At 47.6% G+C, this 22,687-nt stretch overlaps 1 protein-coding gene across 1 annotated transcript in view; it reads right to left on the bottom strand.

The window, feature by feature from the left end:
• The window catches only part of Arid1b (AT-rich interaction domain 1B), a 379,722-nt gene that overhangs the window by 23,701 nt on the left and 333,334 nt on the right, over positions 1-22,687 (bottom strand). The window contains exons 9-12 of the mRNA XM_059272809.1: positions 14,852-14,997; positions 8,643-8,752; positions 7,787-7,945; positions 2,212-2,421 (exon numbers count right to left, since the gene is read on the bottom strand). Coding sequence (XP_059128792.1) covers positions 2,212-2,421; positions 7,787-7,945; positions 8,643-8,752; positions 14,852-14,997 — 625 coding nt within the window. The remainder of the gene's footprint in view (positions 1-2,211; positions 2,422-7,786; positions 7,946-8,642; positions 8,753-14,851; positions 14,998-22,687) is intronic.

The raw sequence follows: 22,687 nt of genomic DNA, 5'->3' as shown, positions 1-22,687 counted from the left end.
GAACGGGTTATGAAACAATAGTTATGAATGAAACATGAAGACACACAAATAACTCGGAAGGCGGAGGCTTGTGCTTTTTGATGTGTGTGACGTTGAGTAGCTGGCAATGGTCATGAAATAATGAATATCTGGATCTAAACTTTAGCACAAGGCTCCTTACATCTATTTACTTAGTACTCAATAGTCATAATAAACATGGCCTGATGGCTCTGGGAAATGCCTCTTTCAGCACTTAACAGAAGAGCACCAACAACAGGCCACAGCTGATTCAGGCTGCAACTTTGCTGCTTGGTCCACCGGAGGGCTAGGCTTAGCTGTCAGGGCACAGCACCTGCTCACACGCTTGTTGCAAAGCAGCATGATGCTAGCAGCACTGCCTGCCGAGTGTCCCCAGCTGCACACACTGCCTCCCGAGTGTCCCCAGCTGCACACATTGCCTCCCGAGTGTCCCCAGCTGCACACATTGCCTCCCGAGTGTCCCAGCCATGCATGAACTGCACACACTGCCTCCAAGTGTCCCAGCCATGCATGAGCTGCACACATTGCCTCCTGAGTGTCCCAGCCATGCATGAGCTGCACACACTGCCTGCCGAGTGTCCCCAGCTGCACACACTGCCTGCCGAGTGTCCCCAGCTGCACACACTGCCTCCCGAATGTCCCCAGCTGCACACACTGCCTCCCGAGTGTCCCAGCCATGCATGAGCTATGCCAGCAGAGCTGCACACACTGTCTCCCGAGTGCCCCCAGCTGCACACACTGCCTCCCGAGTGTCCCAGGCATGCAAGAGCTATGCTAGCAGAGCTGCACACGCTACCTGGTGAGTGGATTCTAGTTGTTCTTTTAGAGTTTACCCTGGGGAAGACAGGGCAGAATGGGAGGGGCAGGGGTGCAGAGAGAGGGAGGAGAGGTGGTCTACCCAGCACATGGGATGTGGGCTGTGACATGTAACTTAGCATGGGTTATGGTAAGTTCTAAGGGACCTGGTCATAGGCCTCAGTACTGTAAGGGGCAGGCACCTGAAGAGAGGCCAACAACAAAGATCTGTCCTGTAACTCCCTGAAGCACAGAACTGAGACATGGAAACCTCAGTGACACCTGGGGATGAGGGGCTACCTGGATGGGGTGTTGGTTGCCCCATTCCAACTGCCTAGCCTGCGAGGACCCAGCCAGCTAGCTCCAGGGCACTGAGCTAGGGTGGCGATGTGATGGTCAGTCTGTAGGAAGTCCATGGGCCATTCCCATCCACAGTGGGCGCGATAGGAACAGCTGTTTGCCATTAGACAGGCCTGGTTCTGCCACTTACTCACCAGCAGGCCTGGGCCACGACACTATTGCAACGGATTTCATTACACAGGAGTTCCCTCCTCTATTCTCGGGGCTAGTGAGCTGTGCCTTGTGAGTAACACAGGTAAAGGTCAAGGTGAGGTGACGTGCTATGTCACGAGCTAGTACTCCAGCTGTTCTCACGACAGTACGCATCCACTCCAACCAGACCCCTCACCAAAAGTAATGGGGTGAACACAGTGGGGTGCTGAGGACACGAGATTTAGGGGACACCTACCCTGACAGTCAACAAGTACTGGTGAGTATGTGCACAGACAGATGAGTACCACCCTGAATTCTGTACCTGGGTATGTCTCCTGCCCACCTAGTGTCCTGGCCCTATGGGCTACTAGAATACTACTCCTGCAGCTACCCAGTAGCTGGGGCATAGTTTCAACATTATGACTCAATTTCTCCTTCTGTTTTCTTTGGAGACAGGGTCTCACATAGCTGAAGCTGGCCTTGAACTCCTGATCCTCCTGCCTCCACCTCACAAGTATGGAATTACAGCTGTGCCCCACTACACTCAGTCTGAATTTATAATAGTGAATTTGATTTTTACCTGACCTACATAATGAATTCAGTCATGTCTAAATCACTTCTGGAGTATCTACCATGAATCTGTAGCAGATTCCAGAGAATTCTAGAGCTGCTGGGTAAAAAGGCTAGCAATCTGGAGTAGATGAGGAAACTCAGGCCACACAAGTGGGTAGGAGAGTCAGGAGTCATAGCCCTCTCCGGCCACCACAGAGTCCTAGGGAGGTAACCTGCCCAAAGGCTTAGCTTTTCCTCTGTGAAAGAAGACCTGAAACAAAAACGCAGCGTCCCGAACTGAGCCTTCCATCCAAAGGCCTGTCTGCAACACTTGCCCTTACCCACGCTGCTCACCTGCGCCAAACCTCCGATCTCTTTGACGCAGACATAGAGTCGGAACAGGTCCAGGGGCTTCTTGCCCACGGCGGGAAGACTGGACACCGGGGAGCCCCTCTCCTCCATGAACGTCAGGTAGCGGTCCACCCACAGCTTCCGCTCAGGCTCGTTTCCCAGCTCATACACTTTCGTGATCTTCTCCCCAGTGGTGGAAGATGAGCTGGACTTCTAGTGTCAAAAGCGTGTGGTGTGGGCACGAGGGGCAGGGGTGGGGCAGCGGGAGGAGGTGAGGAAAGAGCAGAGAACTGGTAAGCACAAGAACGTACATTTAAAAACCACGGCTATCATATAACAGCTAGGAATGAAGGCTGCTAGTTCAGGCACAAATTATACATTTTCTCAAATAACATATTTAACTTTAAATAAAAGGGCCCAAACTCTTCATTTTAACGCTTAAAACAACTAAACTAAAAAAACAAAAAACACTCTGATAGAAGCATTGAATCCCAGAGGGCACGATTCCAATGAAGTCTCATATGCTTCTGAAAAATAAAAGACCGACAGCCCAGAGAATGAATACCTGTGGTCCAATTTCTCATGTCTGATGTCATAGAGCCTCCTTAACCCCAGTAATACATTCCTACTTTTTTCTCAAAATAAGAATGATTAATATGTGTCCTTATGGAAACAACCATGTGGTAGAAGCTGGTGTTTGCCGCAGAGTGTGAAGGAAGGTAGAAACCACAGACAGGAGGGGACAGGTGTTCCTCCACGCTGCTGGAGTCTGTAAGCCATTGGGCAGCCTAAGCTGTGGCATGTGGCCGCCAGCTCTCCCTAGATAAGTGTCTGAGCTTCTCAGTGTGAACACGGCGTTATTAGACAAGCACCACAGGGTGGCCAGTGCCCTAGAAACCACGCTCCAGGCTCGGCAAGTGACAGCTTCCCCTCTACAGGCCATTCTGCCTAAAATGTTCTGCCTTTGGCTTTACGATTGCTGGGGCATAAAATCTGCACATGAAATACATGGGCGACCTGGGCCTGCTGGTGTAAACCTGTACTCCCAGCTACTTGGAAGGCTGAGGCAGGAGGATCACAAAGTTTGAGGCTAGACTGCACAATTAATATTGAGTCCTTGTCTCAAATTAGAAAAGAATAAAGTAGGGAAAGGACTAGGGTAGAGCTCAGTGACAGTATACAGGAAGAGGTCTAAATTGAGTCCTCAGTCCTGAAAGGTAGGGAGGGGAGGTAACATGGCCAGAATGGGAAGTAAGTGTGATCTTTTAGGGGTGACTTTGGCATTGAACTTCCAAGCCATTTAGAAATTACTTTAGATAAGAATTTACCACACTTAAGGGGTGTGTGTGTCCAATATACATGTATATACAATATCCAAATGATAAGCTTTTGAACTGTATTTTTCATAAACTATTTTCTACAGAAACATCACAGATCATTTTACTAAGAGAAGAAATGGCCAGCAGGGTTGACAGTGTTCATACCAGCAACCCTGCAGAAAAGCCTGTCTATTGCCAACAGGACGGCCATTAGCAGGTGCCTGCTAAATGGTGGCCGAGAGCTGTGTTTCTTTCAGGATGGGTTACTCTAACATTAGCCCAGTGTTTTTAAAAAATGAAATAACGAAATAAGAACATGAGGGAAAAAGCATTCTCCCTACAGTCGGATACTACAGTTCCCTCATGAACAACCGGGAGGCAAGGTCCATCAGGGTGCTTTAAGGAGAAGAGCAGTAAGGCGAGCGTTTGTTTACAGGGGACCTCAAAGACCTGAACCGCTCTGCCAGGCTCCTGGAGGTAGGACCAGCCTCCATGTCAGGACAGTGCGCTCTTCCCTAGGGACCAGAGCACAGCAGTGTCTGCCTCAGCAGACCTAAAATACTGGTACAGTTTGCATATGCAGATTTTAATTTGGCCACTTTTCTTTGTTACTCCAATCCGTTCCCTTATAATTAGAAAAGGGCAATGAGTAGCTTCTCCAAAGGTGTTTTTTAAATTATGTGTGTGTCTGTTGTGTCCGTAGGAGCCACACAGCATGAGCTGTGGGTGCTGGGCACCGAACTGGGTCCCTGATAGGGCAGCAAGCACTCCCAACATCAAGCCATCTCTCTGGCACAACAGATAACAGTTACTGATAACTGCGTCTTCCCCAGGGCATGTTTATGGCTCTACCATGCAGGTACAAGCATTTCACATAGCTGAAGTATGCAGGGGACTGTGCGAGGATCTCTCAGGCTTGCTGGCTAATCTACGCCAGGGCTCAGCTTTCCTCCCTCACATGCTGGATTGCTCCTTCGCGGTACCTTGTTTAGCGTGTAAAGCCCTGTTCTGCAGTGAACGGTCGGACAGTAGCTCTCCCACCTACACTCAAGCCTGGTGATTGTGACTGCACGCACTCGGCACAGTGTCCTTCACACTAATGGTCTGAGATGTGGTCTACAAATGCTTAAGAATACAAGAAGTTGTGCAAAAAGTCTGACTGTGCTCAGGTAAGAAGTAACAGCGGACTCAAGCAGCCCTATGCACGGGACAAAAGGTGTGACGTGAATGTGGTGGCCACGGTGAGACTCCAGCGGAGAGAGCAACAGCAGACACCTCCCTGGCCCCAGGCTTGCTTGTGAGCCAAATCCTGTCCAAGGCAGATGTCGGTGTCTGAAGAGAACTGGAGAGCTCAGCAGTAGAGCCCAGCAGAGAACACGAATGCTCACTGCTGCCACTGAACACAGCTCTTCCCCTCTCCTACACACTGGAGCCTCTGCGGAAGTTTTTATTCTTTTAGATTTATTATTATCTCACGTGTATGTTGCCTGCATGTATGTGTATCATGTGTGTGCAGTGCCCTTGGAGATCAGAAGCGGGTGCTGGATCATCTGGAACTGAAGTCACAGATGGTTGTCAGCCACCACTGAATGCTGGGGACTAGACCCAGGTCCTCTGCAAGAGCAGCCACTGTTCTTATCCCCTGGGCCATCTCTCTGGTCCCCATCTGAGGATGGTCTTTGGGAGACACTGCCTTTGACAGTGGGAAAGGCCTTCGGGAAGACCCAGCATCTTTGGCAGGTGTCCCAGGGCCACTTGGAACTGCTTCTCTGCTGTGAACGTGTATCCCTGGTTCTGAAAACATTGGGGAGGGGGAAAAAAAGGAATGGACGTTGCTGAGAAATTACAGCAAGATATTCTTATGGTGCCACAAATGTTTTCCTTGCATATAGTTTAATTAAGCTAAAATGCACATTTCCTTAAGCCTCTGAGGCAGATTTACATTTCAGCAGTCTTTACCATATGCTTAGTTCTATGTATATGTGTATGTGTATGGACAAATCTTTATTTATATTTTAGAATGTTTTCTAACAAAGCAATGTTGGTCCATCGCACACTGTCAAGGCAACCACAGCAGCTCTGCTATTCTGCCCGGCTCCTTCATGCTTGCTATTAGCAAAGCTTTACCGGGGACACTACTAAGAGCAATTTCAAGCACAAACTGAAGTGGCATCTCAGAAGGAGCAGTTCAATATTTCTGAATCGCATACATCTGCAGTGATCAGAAGCAACAATGGTGTGAGATCTTTCATGGCATGCTCCCTTCCGCCATACCCATCCCACAGCAGAGGACACAGCAAGAGCCTAGCATGTTCCACTGGGCAAACACAGTCTCTTGTCCTTGTTTAGCACTGGAGCCTGAGGTTTGCTTACAGACTCTTAAACACAAACAATTTATGGTATGAACAGAGATATGTGGCACTATTTAAAAAAAGAAAAACACTAAATTTCAAGTGTAATCCTCAGGAAATGGGGTCATTTACTTTAGTTTGCTTTTCTAATTGAAATAAAATTGAATTTGTTTTTGAGGTAGGGTCTTGCTATGCAGCCCATGTTAGATTCAAACACAATCCTCCTGCCTTAGCCTCCCTGGTCTGGGATTATAGGCATGTGCCATTACATCCAGCAGAATTCTGGGTACGGATTTTGCACAGGCCTCGCTGGATAAGGACAGCTTGAGTAGGAAGCTGGAACACAGCACCTATCTCCATCAGCTGTAATTCCATGACCAATAATGAGTGTTACATCATGTTTCCCAGTCTATTAGAGGTCTTCATTTTCACTAATTATTCTCAATTATTATCTTAAGTTTTAAACATTACCATTTTCTACCACTGAGCCAATATGCAAATGTTTTTGTAAATGTATTTGAATTCTTCCCACTCATTTAGCATTATTAATTCATATGCTTTTTCCTGTTACAAAGAGAGAGAAAGAAAGGAAGAGAGAAAGAAGAAGAAAAAAAAAGTCCAGGGTGGTTTACTGAAAAAATACCCCCCCCCCCAAACCCACACAATATTGGCTGTTTTCTGAGACTCAAAGCCAACAACACCATAGCACATAAAAACGGGAGGGGGCTCCCCCTTCCTCTGATCTGGCTGGAAGTGGGCCACTTCTCACTCTGGGTATTTCAAAACTGAAACCCTTCTGCGGGTAGGGGGATGCCTGGAGCACCCTTCCTTGCTCTGAAAAGGGAAATGCTGGTTATAGCAGAGTTTCACAAATGTTGCTACAGCCACTGCCGGCTCTTCAACACGCTGGGTTCTATATGTTTAACCCAGTGGATGGGTAATTAATGACAGCCTCCTTTTGGGTTTTGACTAGATTGCCAGATCCTGCACAGCCAGGGGCTTCTTCCCTCCAACTCACTCTTCCCGAGCTGAGCTCTTTAATACATTGTCTTAACAGATCAGTGTGTTAATTAAGTTTCTTGACAACTAATTTCATGTTAAGTTTTTTTTTTAAAGATCTTTTGATTCCCTATATGAATGTAAAGTAAAAGGTTACTCTAATATATCACTTTTTTTTATTGGTACAGAATGAATTTTTTTTTTTAGAAGGAATAAAAGCCCAATTTGGTGGTCAAAAGAGCATTTCCTGGTACGTACATGGTGTTGCTGTCATTTATACATCACACCTACCTCAAGATAGCCAATATTCTGTGCAGAATGCCACTTGTCTCTCTCAGTGGCTCTGATGCAGGTACACATTCTTAGTCCAAAAATCCACATGCACTAACATTTGTATAACTTTGTCCCTTTCAGACAGTTTATAAATGAAATGGGCTGCTGTTACGATTCACTGTACCAGCTGCAATATTTATTCATTTATTTCAGGTAAGCAGCTTTGGAATCATGTATTAAATATAACAGCCCACGACAAAGTTACACCAAGAGCCAAACGCGTCATTTATCTCCTGGCTGCTACTAGTGTCCACGTACACGGCAGCAGCTGCTTTCAGAGAAACCCTCCACGGCACACAGCATGCACCCTAGGGAAGAGTCTGAGCCCCAAAGCATCAGTGACTCCACGTGGAGGGGGGGTCTTCACCCCAGAACAGCTGCTAATAATGCCAGAAAGATCTGCGATGCACACGGATTTGTTGTTACTAATGCAATTATGTATAAATTCTGCTTTTTCATGGATTAACAATGAAGAGTCTTATAAAGCAAACCAGCAAGTATTAAAGTGTAATTGACTACCACCCCAAACCCCAAACCCCAAACCCCAAACCCCAGCCAACAACCAGGGTCACTTACAGGGCTCGAGGGAGTCTTGGGCCAGCCTGGGCTGCTGATGCTGTCACTCTCATCCCCGTGGAAGGAGGAGATGCTGGCAGAGCTGGGGGACATTGGGGAGGGGACCGGCAGGTTGCCTGGGGTCGGAGGCTGAGAAATACCCTGAGAGCTGTAGCTGTCCTGTGGCAGAGGAATAAGAAAAAATGACAAAGGCATAGCAAACTTTATTTAAAACAACAAAAGTCACACCCAGGTTAAGAGACGCGTGTGTGTGTGTGTGTGTGTGTGTGTGTGTGTGTGTGTGTGTGACAAATGTATATATAAAGACATGCACAAACACACACGAAAATACACACATAGCAAAGTACTAAAAAATTCTTAGTATGGCTGATCAGTTTGCTGGATGCTGGAAAGGCCACAAAGTCACCATGCTTACTTCAAGCTTAGATGGAATGCTGAGCATGGGATATCCCTTATGCAAGAAAGTAAGAAAACAGGAAAGAAAAAGCCATTCACCTTATTTATGAAATAAGGCAAGGCAGGCTGCTGCTGAGGGGCCAAAACAGGAGGCTCTGAACTAAAGGCAGAGAAAACTGGCTGCAAGCATCCACCCCAGGCGAGATAAATCCCTTGCTTCCCCCAGCAGCATCTCTTGGGTAGGTTTTGTCCTCCACCCCCCGCCCCTCACCGTGATTTGATGCCGCAAGAACTAGTAACTTTCAGATCCACACCATGAGGGGTGGTGGGATAGGAAATATCGCAGACATGTGGCACATGAAGCCATGAAGAGAAGACACGTGAGTGTCTCAGCACCAGGCAGAGGACAGCCAGGCAGCCCTGCAGGAAGTGGCCACCGCATGCAGGGAGGAGGAAGTACCTTCGACTTGCTCTCAGGCTGGGGCACACTTTCTTCTTTCCCGTCTGCTTTAAGAGGCACGGACAGTTTGGATTCGCCGGGAGACATCATATCTGCAAGACCCATAGATGCTAATGGAGAACAGGAGAGAGAGTCAGGATTATACCTGGGATGTACCACAGCCCTTTTGTTCATATGAACTATGTATGGCATGAAGTGCCCAGCACCCAAGCTTCCCAGCAAGGAAAGAAAGGGGGAAAAGAGTCATGGGCTCCTGGAGCACACTGATACCTAAAATTCTTTTCCATGGTGGAGGAAGCAGACTCTGTATACCTAAGACCCCCAAACAATGAGGCCAATTTATAGTATTTTTTTCTTTATCACAGCTTAAGAGAGGTGACACAAATAGAAATGGGCAGGTGTATGAATCACTCATGAGGTGCTGGAAGCCACCGCAGTGTGTATCCATAACCCAGGTTCTAGAGGGCTTGGTGTTCTGTTTCTTCAGTTCAAGTAATGTGTTTGCAAAATCTTGGTGACTTCACACGGTCTAGTCTACAATAAAGGAGGAGAACCATGCTGAGGACTTAGGGGAAGGTTCCTAGACTCTACAGTGGGCTCCTGCCCCTCAGCTGACAGAGAGCCTGCAGTCAGCAACCCGCTACAGCCGATGCGACACCGGAGGAGCTCGTGACACAGCCTATACCTTCTGTGTTCGGGCTGAGAGATGCCCCAAGCTCCATGTAGGCCCCAGATAGAGGTCCAGAGAACAACTGACTCATGCACTGTACACATCAACAGACATACTCAGGTCAATGGCTTCTTTTTGAGGGAGGAGTCAGCCTCCTGAGGGCAATCAATGTAGCTATCCAGGGAATCAAGCTGAATTTCCATAACACCTACTGTAGAGCCATCTGCACAACCCTGAGCTAGAGGAGCTGCAAGTGAGATGCAAACAGATGTGTAAGGAGCAAGGGGAAACTAAGGCAGCAATCTGCAATCACTCCCTGTCAAGATGACAGAAACATGGGTTTCATAAACGGGACCTGCTTCAGATGCTGCAATGGCGAGTATGGGCTCAGGCGGGCAGGACACAGGGTGCACTATGCACCAGAAAAGGAAAAGCAGACCAGCTTTCAAAAGGCCCCGCAGATCGCCCACTACAAAACGATCACTGCACATATTCGTGCATTACTATGTTTTAGAAAATAATTAGTTTTAATTACAGCAGTGAGAAAACGAGGAGGCTCTGGTGAGTTAGCTGGCAAGCTCCGTGGTGCTAATTTGTTAATATCGTTAGCATCGCTGCAGGTTGAGACCACAGGTCCTGCCAAAAAAGCCTACCCCTCCACGTGCCCTGGAGTTTACATCGGCACACTCAATACCGCGCTCTGAAATCCCGTGTGTCCACAGGCGCACTAGCTGGGCTTGCAAAGCCCATTTGCAGCTCAGTCAGTCCTTAAAGTCATCACAACACACACAAATCATAATTGAGATGTTTTTCTTTTTTTCAAATTACTTTCAATACTTAGACTTTAAGAACTGGAACAAAAAGCTTTTTCAAGTGATGCAGCTGCAGAGAAAAATCTATTGGGATCAGCTAAAAATGTGTTATTTCTGTGAATGTGTGAAGCCTCAAAAAAAGCAGCTGAGCGATATTACAGCAGAAGACTGCCTCGTTCAAAGCAGTGGTTGCTTTCGTGTGGCTTCTCTGCAGGGCCCAATGAGACAGGAATTAGTGAGCCTGGACACTTAGAAGAAGAGGAAATAAAAGAAGTGCAGGGGGAAAAGGGGCCTGTGCATGATTATCCGCCTGCCCCCACTCTTCTGCAGACTCTGTTCAGAGCATCCGCAGCCAGCACGATTTGGAGAGAAGGAAGGTCATAACACGTGCCTTCTGCCAAACCCTGCTGCTCCAGAGGTGACAGCTGACTGTTTTGCCAGTATTTATAAGTTATGTCTAGATATTATTTTGGCAGTAGGAATAGTGATGTTTTATGCATTTCACACATTAATGTACACAAAAATAATTTTAAGCACAAAGAACTAAGCCAATTGTACTACAATCATCAGTGGTAATTCACACTGATTTCATAATCAGACTCAGATGAATATAAGCATATGTGGAATTTAAACTCCACCAATTTCTTCCTTCTCTATTATCTAGTTTAAACTGGGCATCCTAGGTATGCAAATGTACCTGCACTGCCCTATTATTCTGAGAGACAGGGGAATAGAGTGATATTCTCTAAGTACAACATAGATTCTTCTTTTACTACATGATTGCACTCTTTCCTATTGTGGGCTTTATTTTTCTTTTTACTGAAATGCTTAGTTTGACTTAACCAAACTTTCAAAGAACCACTGCGCAGAGCCATATAGCTGCCACCCCTCCAGGGCAGTGGCCTCTCAGGGGCACTATGTTTTACTCTTTCCTCGGAAAGAGGCCACATCACTGTGAGGATGCTTTCCATCAGCTGCTGATTCTCCAATTCCCAGGAGTCCAGAGTGTGACGTTCGGATGGGTATGGCCAGGGATAGCAAGGGATCTGCTTCACCAGCATCTGAGACTATAGCAAGGGCTGCCTGAGTGATGTAAAATGTAAATATATTCTAGGTACAGGCTCTGGTCCAATCACTGGAATTTAAGAGCTAAAAGACCTCTAACCACCAGGGTCAAGGTCCTAAGGTGGGTGGATTCACACATCCCCAAGAACTCAGGGAACACAGGACTTGCTGAAGCCAACCTGCTTCCTCCCAGCTTCTCTCTCCATTCTTTACAAGGCTGTAACCATCCCCAGAAGGCAGTGAGGCACACAAGGCTCTTTTCCTTTCTTGGTAATATCCCACATTCTAGAGATATTCTGTCATTCTGAAACACACGTAAGGCCTACCTTGTTCATGAATTGGTTGTTGCTATTTTTTGAAGCTTTCCTCTCTCTGTAGCCTAGGCTGGCTTAAAGAGCTCACTATGTGGTCCAGGCTAGCTTCAAACTCACTGTGATCCTCCTACCCCGGCATCTCAAGCATCGCCTGCTTGAAGATATGATGTGTGGCGGAACACACTGCACGGTTTATACAGCACGTGTAGGAGCTACAGGAAGATCTGGGGCAACATGCCCCTCACAGCAGTGGCAAGCAGACGCTTCCTCACACCACTGCCTTCTGTGGGAATGCCAGTGAGCTGAGGTGGGCATGGCTCCATAATGTGCCCAGGTGACAGACTCTGTGCTGGCCTCTGGAGCTTGGCCTACCCAGCAGGGAGGTGAGTGTTTCCTCCAGCCAGGAGGAACACCAAGGGGCCTGGCACACTGGTGCACTTTGGCATCTAAGTCTTCCAGCTTAAGCCTGGCTGTCACCATGTAGCGAGTCCCTCAGCTCGCTTTCCTCTGTGTCCCTGGTCTGCCCGCTTCCTTCCTTGTCTAAGGGTGATCGATCAAGTGACCACTGAGCAAAACACTCCCTATCTGTGGCTGTCACGCCTGTGCATGTGAAGATCACCCGAGGAGTTGATTACTAATACCGCCTCCTGGCCACACCCTCAGAATGTGGACAGGATCGGCAGCTGTAACAGGCGCTACTGACACCTTCCAGTGGGTAGTCCTCGGGGAGTTCTGTGGCAGTGCAACTGACTTCCTTTCTTCAGGAAGGTTACCAGAGCTGGCACTCAGGGTCTAGGTTGGAAAGTGACAGGACACTTCACTTTTGGGATTGGAAGCTGGCCGAGGCTCCCTGTGGGGAGGCTTGGCTGTAGCAGTGGATGGGTGCTTCTATTCTACAGGGCAGCACAGTGGAAATGCCTGGTTTCTACAGGATGGCTTCTAGACAGGCACTCAGAGCTCTGGGTAGTAGGGTTTCTTGTTGGAATGTAGACGTCCACTTGAGGGCAACGCCTCACGTGCAGACAAGAGCGCAGTAAGGAGTGATATAAATGTTAATACAAATCAATGTACCCAAACCAACTACAGTACAGGTCTTGCAAAAGGGTACACATAAGTGTACCTATAATTTGTACTGTTGCTCACAATATTAAGTGATTCTAGCCTTTTAATCCAATTTGCTAAAAACAAATTTTAATCCCAAATGTGATGTGACCATCAACATCCCATTGAACCGAAATTGCTCCTTCAGAGGGAAAATCCCCACTGATTCCTCCCAACATCCGCTGGCACTTAGGGAAGAAATACCTGCCACATTTAACTCATAGTGCCTCCATTTAAGTAACTGTTCGCTCACTGAGGCCTGTGACAATGTCACTACACAGGAGGAGTGTGTGTGTGTGTGTGTGTGTGTGTGTGTGTGTGTGTGTGTGTGTGTGCTGCACAGATTCTAACAGCACTAACTGGCTCAGTGAAGGGAATGCCGGGATGCTAGATACAGGGGGTGATAACGGAATCTCAGCAAACCCCACTGCTGGCCCAGCCTACAGCTCTGCTCCCTTCCTTCCTCCGCAGGGCACCACGATGGGGGAATGCCTTGCTGCTACCCGTGGGAGTTTATCTCCACGGTCCCAAGTCACGGAGGTGGCCATGACAATGAGCCACTCTCACTGTGTAGGGGGGCACACAGCTCTGGGGGAGCTGCAGAGTCGACACCTGTCATTCCTGGTCCGCTCAGAGATTAACACACTCACAAAAGACGCACATGGACCTGTCAATAGACACAAGAAATGCTAGATGGTCAATACTCCTCAGATGTTCTGAGTGATTACTCTCTATCAGGTAGCATCTGACTTAATAATGTGGAAATAAAAGCATATAAATGTGTAGAACAAAATTTGATAAATGTTTAAATTATTCAAAATTCAATACTTTGAAATGTACAATGCCATGAAAAATATACTACTATGCTATACAGAAAGCTGTAAGGATAAATGGCCTTTCACTGAACAGATTTCCTCTGCATGAAGTAATGAATCGCTGAATTATCTGAATAATAAAATGAAACCCTTTCTATGAATCCCCATAAAACGGGTTCTTTCTTAAGAATACATAGATCTTCCTAGTCAGGGCAGTGTGCCATCTGTTTACTATTAGTATTTTGGGAGCTCTGGGGTTTAAAGGAAAAGGGAAAAATGAATATCGCTAACAGTAGATAGAAATTTATTCCAGTTTCAGAAGTCATTTTATCTCAGGAAGCCAGACAGGACATAGGCTGTCCCAGCCGAGACCCGGCACAAGCTGGGCAGCTTACAGGGGGAGGTAGCTCCCAGCTGGCAGGCTGCTGGATCTCCCACTTCATTTCCCCATGAACCACCACCTGCCTAACACTAGGAAGGGACATTTCAGGTACTGAAAACCCCGTGTTTTGGCTCACAGTTTAGTCTGTGTTTTTCTAAACTTACAGACTGAGCCCCTAGAGATGGGCGGCTCCATTGCTCATGCGGGTAACACACCTGCCCCTCCGGACTGTTCCCTGTGACAGGGAGCTCTGAGAGCAGGGTGGGAGTGGGGAGCTTTCCAGGACACCCAGACCCAGAGAACATGGGCAAAGCTGTATAAATGGTAACTGACGACCAGGGAGTTAGGGCTCACAATGTGTTTCTGACATGTCCCAAAGCTTTGGAGGACTCTCCATCAAAATACCAAGCCTGTGTGAAACCATGGACCAATCCTACCAAAAGGGATGCTACCATTCAACCAAGCGCCAGTTTCTCATTTCTGATGTAACACTCATCTTGGAGAAGCTCTGGATCTTGAGAAGTGTCTCGAGGGCCTTATACAATGCTCACAACTGGCTAGGAACCCTCAATGTACTAAGCAGGCCTGATTTTGTAAGAAGGGGACTTAGAGAACTCTAGAGAACCTGCAGATAGCTCTCCAGAGCTGCCAACTGCCACACACACGGACAGGCACTGTCCTGGAAGGAGGGTACCCGGGCTCCTCTGCTCGGCCCTGCAAGCCCTCTGCCTGCAGTGCAGAGCCTACATCTTCGCCTCTGTCACTGCCAAGTGACAGCTCTTGCTCTGGGACCCTTCAGTCCTCCTCCTAACTCCCAAGGAGAAGGAGAATGTAGAATATATAGCTCAACCCACAGACGCTGGAAACATGTTGGTGTAGTGTACAGACGATGAAAAAACATTGACATCAAGTCGCAGACTAAGCAAGTCTTCCAAAGCGGAGGTGTGGACTTAGCCCACGACACTGGGGGATGCCCCTTCTCAGGCCACTTGGGCACATTCACTGTGAAGCCCAAGAGGAGGAGACAAGAAGGCAGCGTGGCCCGGGTACCTGTGGAGCTGTTCACCATGGTAGGAGCCATGCTGTAGGGCTGTGCCTGTGTGTTCATCAGGCCGGAGCTGTTGTTCATGGGCTGGCTGTAGGGAGAGCTGGAGGCCATGAGTCCACCCTGGTTCATGCCGGGAAAACTGCCTTGCCTGCAGGAGAGAGAACAGGGACACACACTGAGCGCCACGCCGGCTGCACAGTGCCCTGGCAGTCATCTCAAGACGTGAGAGCAAGCCTGGCACGCTTCAGAGGGGCTGAACTCTACTGGTTGGTAAATATTCAATATGCTATTCACAAGTTGCACAAATAAGTTACATTCATAATCGTGTTGAGTGTTCTGAGTTATTATTCACTACGTCTAAGATAAACAGAAGCAGGAGTAAGGGACTCGAGATAAAAACAAATTACAAAAGCAAGCCAAACCAACATCTCATTTTTAAAAATACTTTTTTTCTTTATCCTGTTTGGCACTAGGGATCCAAACCTGGGTCATCCCACCCCTGCCCTGCTCCACTTGCTCAGTGATTCTAAGGTCCAGTCCAGATGCTGCATTAAGATGTATTTAATTAATTAATTTGTGTGTGTGTGTGTGTGTGTGTGTGTGTGTGTGTGTGTGAGAGAGAGAGAGAGAGAGAGAGAGAGAGAGAGAGAGAGAGAGAGAGAGACAGACAGACAGACAGACAGACAGACAGACAGAGACAGAGACTATGAATATACAGGTGTCCATGTAGGCCTGAGATGTTGGACCCTGTGGAGCTGGAGTCACAGGCAGTCATGAACTGCCTGACACGGGTGTTGGGAGCCGAACCCAGGTCCTCTGTAAGAGCACCATGTGTCCTTAACCACCGAGCCACCTCTCCAGCCCTAATTCATAACAAGAGCTGACCACTCACACTGCTTAGTATCCTCACATCCAAACCAGAAGTCAAGAGATGAAAAACAACGAAGAAGTCTGAGGAGCCTATTAAAGCAATCCTTTGCCCCAAATTTTCTGATATAATGGGTACGAGAAAGCCCTGATTCCACCTCAGGCCTATTATTTAACTTTTGACATCAGGCCCTGTTAAAAAGACAGCATCTATACATGTGGTTTAAGGAGTGACGAGGAAGACCTCGGACTTCTGGAAGTGGAGTCCAAATGCTTCCTCTGTCCCATGATGTCACAGAGAAGGAAGAGTTGAAGTGTTTTTACTTCAGAGATGCCGCCACCTCTTAGAGATTTAGCTTATGCTCAGAAAGACACGATTTCCTTTCACTCTTGACTGCTAGCAGTGAGATGGGAGAGGACCTAAGTGGCATGGAGGTCTGCTTGGCCAGGGACATTTCACCGCAACAGGAAGACTGGCTGATTGTGCAGGACGTTCTGGGACTCTCCGCCGTAGGCTAAGCTTGCCTTAGGTAACAGCACCCCTTTGAAAAGCTTGCCCCATTGTGGCTCTGATGCTGCCAGGAGTAACCCCGAGAGACGGGCCAAGTTCACTCTTCTCTCACCTGTTCCCAACAACCAGCTCTTCACTAACTATTCACTGTCTTGGTGGCTCTTACTGTACAGAAGTCAACATTTTCATAAGATTTAAAAGATTCAAATAAATTACTGTTCAAAACCATGAAGTATATCCCTTTTGTGCATCAATTTCTAGAATTGAATCAAAGAATCAAAGGTTTAAGTATTTGTTTTTTCTTTTTGTTAATAGTAAAAACCATTCAGGGGAATTTTTCTGTCCCATACTCACTAGGTTCTTGAGAAGACATTCCTGAGAGGATGGTGTGTGCATGGCTCTGGGAGCCACTGAAAATGTCTACAGGTTGCTGGCCAGCCTCAGAGTGCCCACTGTAGTTGGTGTAGGCAGAACTACCATCACTCAGGGGCTCCTGACTAACTTCTAGGTTGGTGGGTGCTTGCAAGTACCCCGTGAAGACGCCAGAGCCATCTTCCCAAGTTGCTTGGTCACACCATTGTTCTTAGGAACACTGAATTTATCCACAAAGACAGCCTAGCACCGTGTAACTGTTTGAGAAGCAGCTCCCACTGGAACAGCTCTCTGTGTCTTACAGATAAACTCCAGACAAGCGCCCTGAACTTCTGAACAGGATGCTTGCTGGAAGACGGAGCTCCCACTTCAGTTATCAGCAGCCTGGAGGAGCTTTAGGTAAACGGACCTTGGGTTGGGACTAGGTGAAGATGAGACCTGTCAGTCTATGATAAACCCAGGTTCCTATGAGAACAATTTACAATAAGGCCGGCAGGCACTGCCCTCAGGCCCTATCCCGCACAAGGCCTCTCTGAATAGGGCTGCCCTTTACTGAGCTGTTTGTGAAAATAAGCGCGCATCATCAGGTCTTTTCAGGGACTTGCCACTGAAGACATTAACTTTTTTTTTAGATTTATTTTTACTTTGTAAGTATGAGTGTTCTGCTTGCAGGTGCCTAAGGAGGTCAGAAGAGGGAATCAGGTGCCCTGGAACCGGGAGTTACACGTGGCTGTGAGCCACTTCATGGGTGCTGGGAACTGAACCCAGGCTCTTTGCAAGAACAGTGGTCCTAACCACTAAGCCATGTCTCAGTCCCACTTTAAGACATTTTCAAGGTAAGAACTTTATGAAATGACATTTCAATACCAGGAAGTAGCCATGAAGGGGCTTTCTTTTGGGAGGTTGGCCTTTCCTTGTATCAACCTCAAGTGCTGTTTTAAATGCTCTGCCACATCAACCTAGTTTTCGTGTCAAGGAAGCTCCCCCTTTGATCAGTTTTATCAGCAACTTCTGCTTCTGGGCTTTTGAGAGTTCTAACTTGATGGAGCTGTACTAGGAATCCACTAGGATGATAATGGTTTCTGTGGAGCTACTGGGTTCCTCTACTCCAGGAATAGCTACTGGTCTAGGCGTACACAAGGTATAGGCCACAGCAGTTCCAAACTTACTTTCCCCTGCTTCCTGTAACTTGGCTAGCAGATTCTGCTCTCTAGCCGAGGACGGTGCTGTTAGCAGAGTGCTCATAGGTTTAACTGGCAGTTCTTCAGGGACATACTTCTATTTAGGAAATCCCCATTAGGAAGGCTTTGGGGTAGGGTATGGCCAACACCTGCAATCCTAGGCCTCAGGTGGCTAAGGCTAGAGGACCATGCAACTTTTGAGGTCAACCTAGCTTACGCAGGTGAAACCTTGTAACAGTCAGAACCTCTCCAACAGTCAGAAACAAAAGGCTTTGTGATAATGATCGTTGTGGTCACCCTGTCTTGAAATGAAACTGAACCTAATTACTAAAGACTTCCATTCCTTCATGAAAAGAATGTAATGCTTCTAGGTCTTCCTTGGCGTGCATGGCTCTGGGCGCCTCCTGGTGAACAGCTCTGGCAGCCAGGAAAAGGACAGAGTGTTAATTTAGAATGAGATCAAGTCCATACAGTTTGGGGTGCTAGAAAGGCAAAGCTTTATTGTTTGGGTAACTGACAACTTGTTTTTCCCTTTAAGGGATGGGAAAAAGTGTGAGCGTATCTGAAGAGCAGGGACAGACAGAATACCCTGGCACAGAACCCCACGTGGACAAAGCCCCCGCAGAGCCAGCAGAGAGAACCATTCCTGCCCCATGTCTAGAATGCAGAGTTACTGCAGTAGGAATGGATGGTCACACCTACATCACCTGCTCTCCATGGACCGCCAGGGAGGGCGGAGACACTGGGAAGTAATAACAATGCTGTCCTGACAAAAGGAACCAGGCTAGCATTGACATTTGGGACACTCTACCTCTTGCCGCAACAGTTAGAACTGGGCCTTGAAATCCTAACCAGCCCCAATTCCAGCCAAGCTTATTTCTTCATATGCTTCTTTGATTCTCTGGGAAGCTCCCTATTTAAAATGCTATCCACACAAACTTTCCACACACCCAGTGCTCATCACTGGTGAAACAGACTTCCGACAGAACTGCATGGTGACTCCTCCAAAGCACCACGGAGAGGAAAACCCTCTGAAATAATCAAGTCTAGTATCTGAAGAGAGAAAGATATATCTATGCCCCTCAAGCAACACAAGCGAGGCGGAGAAGCAGGGTGTCTTGCCTGGGTCAGTTTTTGCCATGGCTGATCCATTAGCCTGCCTGCAGCAGCCGCCTTGACAATGCTGGGGGCAACATCATGTCCTGATTATCCCCACAAGTCAGTGGCTCTGGCCAGTCAATCCTGTGAGAGCCAAACTGCATTTGGATTATTGAAGAGAGACACAGAACAGACTTGAGTGCCCTTGATTTAAGAGTCATGGGTCCCTGTACAAACACAGGACCACAGGCTATTTAAACAAAACACAGTGTTCCACACCCTTTGTGCTAGAAGACACATTAGATTAAGTAAAATTCCACCGGGTGAGATAGGACACTCAGTTATATGCCAAGGCTGGGGCTGTACACGGGACTAGGGGCAGCAACTTCAAGGGACACAGACGTGGCCCAAACCACAAACAACAAGCGACCAGCAGCCTGCACAAAGCTACAAGCTTGCTCTGTGAGAGAACAGAGGTCTCCACACCATCAGACCTTGCCACAATGGGGAAGAATGTTCCCTGAGGAAGGGTTAGTGCCACACACCCCTCAGATCTGCAGCCAGTGAGGAGCAGAGACCCACAGAGGCAGGCTCTGAGGCACTTGGTGTGAGCATAGCCCAGTAAGGAGGGGCCCACAGGGGGCTCTTTGAGGCTCCATCCTTACCCTAAGAAACAGAGAGGTCTAGGGCACTTTTAAGCAGCAGGGAGGACACTGGACATGTGTGTTTTAAAGACACAGTCCTCTGACTGTGTGGACAGGAGGAAAGAGAGCATGGCCTCAGGAGGCTACTGCAAAGATCTAGGCAAGAGAATGGCGCCTTGGAAGAAATGTGGCAAAATAAGAAAAGGGATTGGCAGTTTGGAGGGGGTGGAGTGACTGAGACACCGTGGAGAAGTTGAAGTTTCTTTTCTTTTCTCTGCGAACAGTGGTTCTCAGCAGAGGAGTAGTTTGCCAGCCAACCTTCAGAACGGACTCTGCAGTAGAGAAGCCCAGCTCTTCAGATGTCAACTCCCTTGGCCTGGAGAGAGGCCTGTGACCTGGTGTCTGCTCCAAGGCCATCTCCAAAGCCTTCCACCTGTCTGTGCAACTGTCCACAGAGCCGTGTTTCTCCCGCAGAGTCTTGGTGGAGCCCTTCCCATGAGGCTCTGCACATGGCTGAGGTCTCACAAAAGCTCACACCATCACAAACATCTCTCCCTTTCGAAGTTACTTCGCATCAACATCCCACTGCCCAACAGCATCACTGTGTGCCTTGCAGACTTTGCCTCTTCTTTCCTCTGGTATCTCACCTATCCTTACTCGCTCCCAGACCAACCTAAATAAATGGAGCTCAAAGGCTCTGACCTCAGAGTATAAAGAAAATACAAATTTGGTCTCTGGCAGTTTGGACTTTATTGGTGACTAAGGATGATCTCTTCATCTTCAAAGCTGACTGCGATTTGTTGAGTCTACTGTTCTGTTTCATACGCCATTTATTAATGATACAAAACTGAACTGAGATTTTGAACACAATTAATTCAGAGATTTCCATTCTAGTCCTTTCCTGCTGGTTCTCAGGGGGTCCACTGCCTTGCATGATTGGCCTGGTGAAGCCACTGAGGGCAGCAGTGGTCTCAGAGATGGTGCTTTCCTGAGGGAGGCAGGTGACTGCAGGACTTTTATGGATTTGGGTACCATGCAATAGTCCACCTGCTCCAAGAAGACACAATTACACAGTCCTCTACTTGGACAAGAAAAAACAGCTGTCATCAATGTGCTCACATAAAATGCCTCTTTCTAACCACACTATATACGAAGATGCTAACAACGTTTTATCTTGAGGTTATCATAATATTAAGAAAATTCTCAATTCATTTACAAGGAGGACGTTCCTCTGCTGTGTTAGAAATAGCCACATTGCATGTCCTTGTCCTACCTGAACATTCCCTTCCACATGACAAGTGTGAGGGACAGTGTCTAGATGTATCTTAACAGAGTGAGGCTCAGGGGTTCTGGAGGTCTGTGAATGCCAGCCACAGACATAGAGGATATGTGATCTTGGCAGACACTGAGGGGCTAATTAACATGCACTGAGGAGTAATCAAAGCGATGCTTTAGGGGTAAGATAATTAAGGATACATATATCTTGCAGGCATTTTCTGCGATCTTTAGTACCTTAGTAGATCTGTCACTCAGCTTACAAAATTAATTTGGGTCTCAAGCTCCCCATCCTATAGACTGTCTTGGCAGTATTTCTCAAACTTACAAACAAGCAATGTGCTTCTCCAGGGAACACAAATATAGTCATTTCTGATTTTTCTTTTCTATTTTTAAGACAGGGTTTCCTTCTGTAGCCCAGGTTAGCCTGGAGCTCACTATACAGCCCAGGTTTCCTTTGAACTTGTGGTAATCCTCCTGGCTCAGTCTCCTAAGTGTTAGATTTACAGGCGTGAGCCACCACACCCAGCTTATCATTGATTTTCAGAATAGTCCTCACAGTTACTCAATAAGGCTAGGCTATGAAGTCATTTAACTTAGTAAAGCAAGGTACTGCTGAATAAGAATCTGATCAGCTCTGTCCTGTGAGTAGAGCCCAGGACTCGATCAGGCCCCCGCCTGCAGGGGCTTTAACAAAGGCACTCCAGCACGAACAACAGACAAACCCTACAGCTGACAGCTTTGGTCTGATTGTTGATGACAGAAGTATAAGTCAAAATAAGTATGAAGAACAAGATTAGGAGGGACTCATAAGGTGTCACATCCCAGGGTCTTCAATACCAGTAAACTAAGGTCGTCATGAGTGGTCAGGAGTCTGTTTCTTCCTGTGGACTTTACAAGGCTACCAGGTACTTAAACTGGATGATGCCAAGCCTCAGGACACACCCTCTGCACCCCCTACCCTCTCCCACCTCCAGTGAAAAGTGCAGTGGGCTGAGAAGCCTCCCCACTCCCAGGGCTGTCTGAGAGTGTGGCAGGCTGACAGTGCCGTCCTTGGCTGCAGTGACACTTGGCATTTCCTAACTCTGAGGAACTGGGGTGTGCGGGGCCATGTAGCTGAGGATTCCCAATGGGTGGGGGACCTCGACGCTGGCACTGGATGGGATGATCCAGCTTGTTTAGTGTACATGAAGAGCATGGGGGCAGACACCACAGGAGGGCTCTGAGGTCAGAAGCAAAAGCGAGGGGCCTAGACCATTCAGCAGGGCACAGTGGAAGGACGGGCAGACTATGGAGAGAGACTCTAACTTAACTAAAGGGGCGATCCTTCGTCTCCTTGATGGGAGGAGGCGAAGTGAGACCGGTTCGTGGAGATGAACTCTGGCCTGGGTTAACAGAGGGCCAAGTGCTACGTGTCCGGTTTGCACGGAGCCCAGCTCCTCCTGGTCCTGCTCAGGACACCAGCTCCAGCTGTGTTCCTGACTTGATGCCCATCACGGAGAGAGAAGGTGTCTCTGCCACGCCCCTGCCTTTCCCTTCTGGCATGTCAGGGCGCTTCTGAGGACACCAGTGCTCAGCTGAGTCGGCTTTCTACACAGAACCACCCAGGACATCTGTCAAAACACGGGCGCACAGCCTTGTCCCCCTGCAAGGGTGGGATTGGGCTATGGACTCAAGTCCATTCAAGATTTGATGTATATTTCATAATTTGATTCACTGGATCTCATCTTTTAAAGAAAACTCTTTAGTCCTCTAAGGATTTATGCTTTACTATTTTTTATTTGAAGATTTATTAATGTAATTTATAGCTTCCATAATAGTTTTGTAACTCTGAAAGAGTTAATTGATAATCTTAAAATAACATAATAATATTCATTCAAATTCTAAATT

Source organism: Peromyscus eremicus, chromosome 8b (genome assembly GCF_949786415.1).
Source record: "Peromyscus eremicus chromosome 8b, PerEre_H2_v1, whole genome shotgun sequence".
Lineage (NCBI taxonomy): Eukaryota > Metazoa > Chordata > Mammalia > Rodentia > Cricetidae > Peromyscus > Peromyscus eremicus.
This window is presented reverse-complemented; position numbering and strand designations above follow the sequence as displayed.